Source organism: Olea europaea, chromosome 6 (genome assembly GCF_002742605.1).
Source record: "Olea europaea var. sylvestris chromosome 6, O_europaea_v1, whole genome shotgun sequence".
Classification (NCBI taxonomy): Eukaryota; Viridiplantae; Streptophyta; class Magnoliopsida; order Lamiales; family Oleaceae; genus Olea; species Olea europaea.
Window position 1 is genome coordinate 9523667 of NC_036242.1, and position 8607 is coordinate 9532273.

The window sequence follows — 8607 nt, forward strand, 5'->3', positions numbered from 1 at the left end:
GCACCCCTCTACTAGTCCATTATAATAAAATTGATGTCATATAATCATTGTAAAGTGCATTTTTACTTTGTCTGCATTTTTTAATGGTGTATTGATGAGAAATATATGGTTAAAAAATAAGGAAAGTTTTGAATTTACATATAATATTATTTTATTGAAAATATGTGGTTGAAATAATATCAAATCACTATTTAAGAATATATATATTTTTAAAAATATGGGTCAAATAGAGCATTTATTCTCTATCAAGCAATTCAAGACTCTATGATCGATGGTGAGCTGGCAGGGAAAGACAGGGATTTATTTTTTATTTTAAATTTAATTATTAATTTATTATTTTGAAGTCGTTTATTTATTTATTGAAAATTTTGTGACTATAGTTGAAATTAATTAATTAATTTTTCTTCTTTTTCTTTTGTTTTATTTAAATAAGAGAGTATACTTATTATTTCACAAAGCTTTTATTAAGAAAATGAAAGGAAAAAAAAGGGTCTTTTACGCCTCAAAGGTCATAAAGGGATTTTTCAACCAAATTGAAAATGAATGGGATATTTGGCATGTCCATACGATACAAATATTGCACCAATAAGTCCTTAATTTAAATGGTTGATAAGTACTTGCAATACCTAAAAATATTTTAAGGAGTCGATATTAATATCCACCACTCTTAAAGCATATCTAAGAGGCTTTTAAATATAAATGTTTTCTATTTTAAATAGTCAATCCTTAAAATTATGCTCCAATAGACTCTTGAAATTAACTTTTTAAAATAGATAGTGAGTTTGACTTTCCAAATTTATAAAGCAAAACCCATTCTCTATAATTGAATGTATTCAAAGTATTTCACTTTCAACAAAAATAATAAAATAATTTGAATGGAAGCTAAAGAAAATAAAAGATGGTGAAAACAATAAGGTTTTGTTTGTCTACTATTTTTCCACATTCTACCACATTATTTTTCTACAGTATTCATTTTCAATCACCTTCTTCATTATAATAATATTACACGTAAATAAAAAAGTTTTCATTCATTTTTAACCATACATTTCAGCATCAATCACTATACCATAATACATTACTCACAAATAATGAGGCACAAACAAATACTAAATACTTTTTGAAAATAGTAAGATTAAATGTTAATTATAAAGAATTTGTTGGAGTACTTAAAAATTTTAACTCTTGAAATTTAAAAATGCTCTTAAAATTATAAAATATGATCTTTAAAAATAGAGAATCTCTTTGAGATACTCTTATATATCTATTCACCTTAAAAAGAAAATTATATTACATTTTTAACTTTATGTAAATTTACTTTAATAGATAAAAATAAAATAAAATTCTATAACTCTAAATTCATCCATTAATATTTATTTTCATTAGATTTCTTTGGACATTTTTATATTCTTTTAGATTCTATGTTTAACTACAATCCTAATACTCATAGAAACAAAAATGAAAGAGACAAAATTAGAGCAGATACATAGAGACATAGTAATATACTAAGAAGAATTTGAAAAATGTAAGTATTACCTTTTATTGTGTGTTTTATAAATTTGGTAGGCGAAATATTCTTGATCTCTATTTTAGTTTATATGATAATGTGCGTTTGAATGCAAGTAGAATGTGCAAGAAGTTTCATTCCAAATAATTTGAGTTTTCTGCTCAAATTATCCTTTTTTTTTTTCTTTTGAATTGAAAACATTGATGATTATCTTTTCCACTTTGATTGTCAAAACAAAAAATTGAGTTTTCTGTCAAAATTATCTTTTCTTAATTTTCTTGAATTAAAAACAATGTTAGCTATCTTATCTATTGGGATTATCAAAACAAGAAAATAATTTTCATTATTTGTATAATTCAATTAATGGGACCGACAAAAAATATGAAAGAATTATGATGTAATGAAAATCAATGTTGGCTATACTAATTACTAGCAAAATTCAAAAGCCTTCGAAGCTATTGTGGCATTTGACAATGCTTATTGATGCCCTCCAATTTACTTGAGTTCTTTTGAATTATTATTTTTGACTTCAATAAAATACTAGAATTTATGTCATATTGAGGGTGTTAGTGATTATAGGCGTTTATGGTTTATGAAATCCCATCATATAATTTTTGGTCTATAGAAATAATTTATTCGAGTTCTTTCAAATTATTATTTTTGATTTTAAAAAGGAATAATAGAATATAGGTCATTTGAGGGTGGTAGTGATCATAGGAGTTTATGGTTTATGAAATCACATTTTATAATTTTTGGTCTATAGAATTAATTATTGAACTATGAGAAAGTTGACATTATATGTAACAAGGACGAATATAGTGTTTTTTTATTTTATTTTAAATTTTAAAATTGATTGAGTTAGAGTGAGATGTATATATAAAAGTGGTGTAGATATATAGAGTTTAAATAAATGAATTTAATAAAGGTAATATTGAAATGTGCTGAGGATGAAATTTTATCATTTTAAAATTTTAATAGGGATAATTTTAGAGTATGATATATATATATAGTGCCGATCTACTAAGCGCCATGCTTAGTTAAGCACCATGTAGACATATGGCGTATTTTAGGATCAAACAAATATTGCAATTATCAACTCAATATATTCAAAGGTAGACCAAAAGTGCAAAGATTGGTCATGTTTGGGATAAGGATAATGAAGAGCTAGATGAAATTCCTAACCAAACATTGATGTTAAGACATTCTAAACTCTCTCTTTTACCCTCGATTGTGGTTATGGATGCATCTCTCATTAAGGAGGAGTTAATCCCTTGATGAATGGGTTGGACGAACAAGTATTGAAGAGTATGTATATATCAATGAACTGCCACCAATAAGAGAAGAGGGTAGCGATTGTTACACCGAGCTTGCCTAGTACAGTTTACCTAGTTGGCGTGATTTGCGGGCTATTACGTCAGCCCGAGGGTTTATCCAGTGCGTACTCGAAGGGCAGCGGCTGCGAGTTCCCTCGTCATTAAAAAAAAAGGTGTGGGAAGAGAGAGAGGGAGGAAGGTGAGTAAAGAGAGAATTTGTCTTGGATATCCTTATTGTAGTGATGAATCTTGTATGAGTTCATAAGAAAAGGAATTTGTCCTTTTTTAAGCGAAATTGACAAATATTACTTGAAAGGTATTTTTTATTTGTCACGTAAGATGTTTCACGTGGTTTAACTTTTGCAAGATTCCACGTAAGTTATTGGATTTGAATGTTTGTGATAAATTATTAGTGAGTACATTGATTTGAATTTCACATTTTTAATGCTCATACTTGGCTCCTAGTTGTTGATTATCACTATTGCAGGGCAAGACAAGGATACATCAAGTGATGAAATGACAAATCCAAACAATAATGTGGACAATTGTGCTCACTCTTCACCTACGGATTATCAATAGTGGCAAGACAAAGGTATAAATCATGTTCCTGATTACACTTGAACCAGCTCACATTTCTTTTGATTGTCAATATTGACAATACTCCCACCTAGAACAAAGGCAATGAGGTAAGTTTTCGTCGCCCCTCCGATGGTTAAGTCAGAAATGAAATTTGTGCATAAGCCTATAAACTGGAATATAATGAGAAACGTACCTGACTAATAACCTAATGCTTGGTATTTATAGGGATAGTTAGCTACACTCCTAGTAGGACTAAACTAGTTGGATGTTCTTATCTAACAGAGTCATGTCTGATAGAGGAGTTGGACTAGTACTGCAATTGTAAGTCATTGTAGTGACGTGTTCAAGATAGAGTCATTGTGAGAATCAAGCATTAATGCATTTGGATAAGGTTAAAGTCCTAAGTGAATAGGAATCTTGTTAGGTTGATAACACTGTTGTGGGCCTTCAAGAAGCGACCCTGCCCAAGGATCACGTATCTCAAGGATACCTATCGTAGAATGCTGTCACTGCATGATTGCCTATCCTTGAGCTCATAATCTCCCCGACCCCACATCTCGAGCACAACGACAGTGAAAGGGCAGGGAAAGGTCATTCGGAATCCTTGGGCAGAAGCACAAGAATGATAGAAATCTGGTACATCAGGTGGAATAGTGTTTTTTTGTTTTTAAAAAAGAAAGAGTAGTTGAAAAAGAATTTTTTTTTTCGATTTATTAGGATGATACTTGCGATTGCCACTTTACGAAATCTTGAAGTACGTCAAATGTATATTAAAACTGTCTTTTTAAATGGAGATTTAGGGGAGTGTATTCAATTGTGACTTTTGAAAACTTTTTAAAGTGGGTGATTTTTGTGGACTTTGTGAAATTTTAAGTGATTTCTATAGATTTGGTAGGAATTAGTCAAAGTTTTTCAAGGATTTGTGAAGGCTTTTACCGGAGACTTTTAAAGACTTTTTTTTATAAAAGAAAATATTAAACATATATAATGTAATATGTTTAAAAATACAGCTCCTTTTTCTTTTCTTTATTCAGACACTTTTTTTTCTCTGAGCCTTCATCAGTTCATTGTCAATTTTTTATTTTTTTTTTAAACAATGAGGAAGAGAGCTGAAAGTAGTAACCCTCCAGAATTTGCCTTTACTGATAAGTAACAAATAATCGATCAACATGGAATGTACATAACAATATATGATACAGTGCCTTGGTATAGAAGAGCAAATTTATGAACTTGAGGGAAACAAGACACATTGACAAAACAATCTGGAAGAGACAAAAATGACGCTGCATTACCGAATTGCGTACTCGGACGGATTGATACTATGATAGGGAAGACGATGCATCAGATCCGATCGAAGAAGGTCTAATTCCTATTACTTTGGCTGGATTATTCGTAACTGCATATTTACAATACAGGCGTGGTGATCAGTTGGACCTTTGATTAATTAACATTTCTTTTTTTGATTGACCTCCTCCTTTCTTTAATCCACAAGAGGTCAAAACTCTTCTTTTTGATTCTAATCGTTGGAATAGACCATTTCGATACATAAAAAATAATCCCAGCCAAGAGGTTTAATATCTGGCCAGTCCCCTCGGCATCCCAGTCTTATATACAAACTTTTCTTACCTGGAAGATTCTTATCAGACAAAATCAAGTGTTTGATAGCACTTAGCGAAGTTTGAGCAACTGCTTTAGAGTAATTAGTATCCCAACCCCCGAGCTTAACTACGACCTCTGCATTTGAATAACCTTGAAGACCATCTTGTAAATGTCTTCGGGTTTCCTCTTTCGCTGACTCTTCATCTGTAGCTTCTGACTGAGATAACCAAATAGTGAATCCTGCAAAAAGATGCTGCCATTTATTTGGCCTCTCAGCAGCACCATGCTTCCTACCTAATGTCGAAACAACAACTTGAGCATGGCTACTAAGGCTTTCTAATATAGCAGTTTCTGCTTCTGCTACAACATCACAACCCTGTGAGGCCACCCACGAATCAATAATTTCCTTGCTGTATGATTCCAGAATCTCCTTTGTATTGAGTGGTGTATACCCAAGACCAACAGCTAATTCTCGAGCAGTCTTGTGGTTTATTTCAGTTGATTTCCCGACTAAATAGATTGATGTTCCTCTCAAGAGTTGTGCAACTCCCGCTGTTAAGGACTCCCACAACTTCATGATGTCAGCCCATTGTAGTTCTGGGTCTTGTTTCTTCAAATTAACCACCAATTGATCATCGTCTATATACCATATTGTTTCAGAAGGCTTTATCATCCCGTAAAGTCTATTTGTATCCAGGAGTGTCCTAAGATATCCACTGTTCTGCACCTTAATTACCAAAGAGTTCTCATTTGCATCTATAAAGATCTCCTTAGGACTTACACCTTCTTTCCTGAGTTCCAACCTCAACTCCACCTCAGAAGAAACATCAGAAAACTCATAATGGGTTGTGCCAGTGGAGACAAAGGGAATGCTGCTACAAAGTATGCGATTGATTTTCTTGAAATTTCCAAAAGCCAAACGAGGAATTGAGGAAAAAGGGGTAAAAATAAAAGATGGAGGAGAAAAAAATACAACAGAAGAGGCTAGATTTGAAGAGAAATATCGGTAAAGGTTTACTGAATCAAGCATAAAAGTATCAAACCTCATGTTCTATCATAAATTTATGTTCTGTCAAACTCATACCTGATTGAAAGAGATGGAGGAGAAAACCCTATGTTGAGAGAAATCTCTCAATGGATGAGAGATTTGTTTTGAGAAATCTTATTTGTATTTTCTACCAAAAAGTCTCTGAAAGTCCCATAAATTAGAAATTCCCTGAAAGTCATTTTCAATTGAATACCCCCAAATTTGTAGAGATTTTTAAAAAGTTTCAATTGAATACCCTGAGACTTGTAGAGAATTTCTAAAAATCTATAAAAATCTCTATTGAATACACCCAAACTTTAAGAGAGTCTCTAAAAGTTTCAATTGAATACACCGAAACTTTCTAAGTCTCCAAAAGTTTTTAAAAGTCCCGATTGAATACACCCCCCTTAGAAAAAGAAATTTATATGGAACAACCCGAAGGGTTTTCATCACCAGGGCAGAAAAAGAATGTTCGTAAATTGGTGAAATCACTATATAGCTTGAAACAAGCACCCAAACAATGACATGAAAAATTTGAAAATATTAAAATACTTGATAATTCTTATGTTCAATAGTAAAAAATTCTTTATACATATGTACTTTACTATTTTTGGATGTGCAGATTTGTACATTTAATGACAAAAATTAACATTTTTTTATACATACGTATGTATCTTTGTTATTTAATTCTCTATTTAGGAATCTACATGGGTTCATTTTTCTTTTTGATGTTGAATGGCACTTATATTCATTTTCATTGCTTTTATTTAGAGTGGATAGCCATACTCAATCTTTGGGAAGACAATCCATAAGTTCCACACCTTCCAGTCATGCAAAGAGCGATCCTGCATGGGAACACTTTTCTTCGAGTCATGACATGGACGGTAAAATTTGCTTCACATGTCTTTATTACAACAATAGCTTTAAAGGTGGGGGAATTAATAGAATGAAGTATCATCTTGCTAGAATTAAAGGCCAAATATCACAATGTAAGAATGTTCCTTTTGATGTTAGGGTTAAATTTCAAGGAATTCTTAAGGACATATCTCAAAAGAAACAAGAGGCTAAAGAGACTCGTGACTATACGTTTGAGGAAATTTTTATTGATCTAGAAATTGGAGGAGAGGAAATAGAAAAGGAAATTCAAGAAATAAATAAACCATTACCAAAACAAAGACAAGAAAAAGCGAAGAGAAAAGCAAGTGAAGGGATTGAAACATATTTTGCTCCAAGGACTACTCCTGGATCCCAACCTAGTTTGAAGAGTGTTTTAGCTGGAAAACAAGTAGTGAAGAGAGCCCATACGTGTTGGGCTAGGTGGTTTTATGATGCTTGCATTCCATTTAATGCTTTGCAATCACCTTACTTTCAACTCGCTTTAGATGCTACTGCTGCAATTGGCCCAAGATTTAAAGGTCCATCTTATATTGATGTTCGTGTTAATTTGTTAAGAGATTGTAAAAAAGAATGTCAATTACTAGTGGATACTTATCAAAGCCAGTGGATAAACAATGGATGTACAATTATCGCCGATGGTTGGAGTGATCAAAGACATAGAACCTTAATTAATTTTTTAGTATATTGCTCTTCTGGAATTGTATTTGTGAAATCTTTTAACGCATTAGATGCTGTGAAAGATGCCCAAACATTGTGTAACTTGTTTTCTGAGGTAGTTGAATGGGTTGGACCTCGTAGTGTTATTCAAATGGTAACTCATAATGCAGCTAATTATGTGGCGGTCGAAAAACTATTGCATGAAAAGTATGATCACATTTTTTGATCTCCTCGTGCTGCACATTGCTTGAATCTTATTTTGAAAGATATTAGTAATATGCCTCACATGCATTCCCTTGCATTACGTGCTTCAAAGATTACAATATTTGTTTATAACCACTCAATTTTTTTGTCTTGGCTGAAAAAAATGTTAGAATGGAAGGAAATTGTACGTAAACTGTGACTCGTTTTGCAATCACTTTTATTACATTAAGAAGTATTTATGATCACAAACAAGTATTACAAAGTTTGGCAACAAGTCGGCATTTCACAAGTCATAGGCTTTCAAAAAGTACGACTGGGAAACTTGTAAGTTATGTCATATTGGACAACAAATTTTCGGAGGATTGTTTGATGGTTGTGAAAATTGTGGCTCCTATTCCAAGGTTGTTAAGAATAGTAAATTCAGATGAAAAACCATCATTAGGTTATGTATATGATGGCAGCATAGGACAATAAAATGAATCAAAAATATATTTTTTAATAAGAAAAGATTGTAAAAGCCTTACACTATATCATCAAGGAACGATGGGATAAATATCTTCGCCTTAACATACATGCAACAACTTATTTTCTTAATCCTGCTTTCATTTATTAAGAAGGATTTTGTCAGAAAGTAGAAGTCATACAAGACCTCTTCAATTTACTTGAGATCAAAAACATTTGTGATGATGAGACAAAAGCAATGGGAGAGATAAGGATGTATCAAGTCGGGAAGGAAGTTTTGGGAGACAATCTACATGTAATTCTAGAAAGTCGTTACAACCTAGTGAGCTTTAAATTTATTTATTTTTTGTATATGTTTAGTTAAT

The 8607-nt window shown here is 31.9% G+C and overlaps 2 protein-coding genes across 2 annotated transcripts in view; one reads left to right on the forward strand and one right to left on the reverse strand.

Moving 5' to 3' along the window:
* Nucleotides 1–4912: 4912 nt before the first annotated feature.
* Nucleotides 4913–6043, reverse strand: LOC111395125 (probable inactive shikimate kinase like 2, chloroplastic). Its single transcript, XM_023021137.1, has one exon. The coding sequence runs from the start codon at nucleotides 6041–6043 to the stop codon at nucleotides 4913–4915; it is 1131 nt and encodes a 376-aa protein (XP_022876905.1).
* An 86-nt stretch (nucleotides 6044–6129) lies between these two features.
* LOC111395126 (FRIGIDA-like protein 1) overlaps nucleotides 6130–8607 on the forward strand; it is a 5773-nt gene continuing 3295 nt past the window's right edge. The window contains exons 1-4 of the mRNA XM_023021138.1: nucleotides 6130–6163; nucleotides 6645–6648; nucleotides 6794–7730; nucleotides 8409–8564. Of these exons, the coding sequence (XP_022876906.1) occupies nucleotides 6130–6163; nucleotides 6645–6648; nucleotides 6794–7730; nucleotides 8409–8564 (1131 nt within the window). The remainder of the gene's footprint in view (nucleotides 6164–6644; nucleotides 6649–6793; nucleotides 7731–8408; nucleotides 8565–8607) is intronic.

Coding starts and splice junctions, on each gene's coding strand:
- LOC111395125 (XM_023021137.1), bottom strand. CDS start 6,043: ATGAGGTTTGATACTTTTATGCTTGATTCAGTAAACCTTTACCGATAT.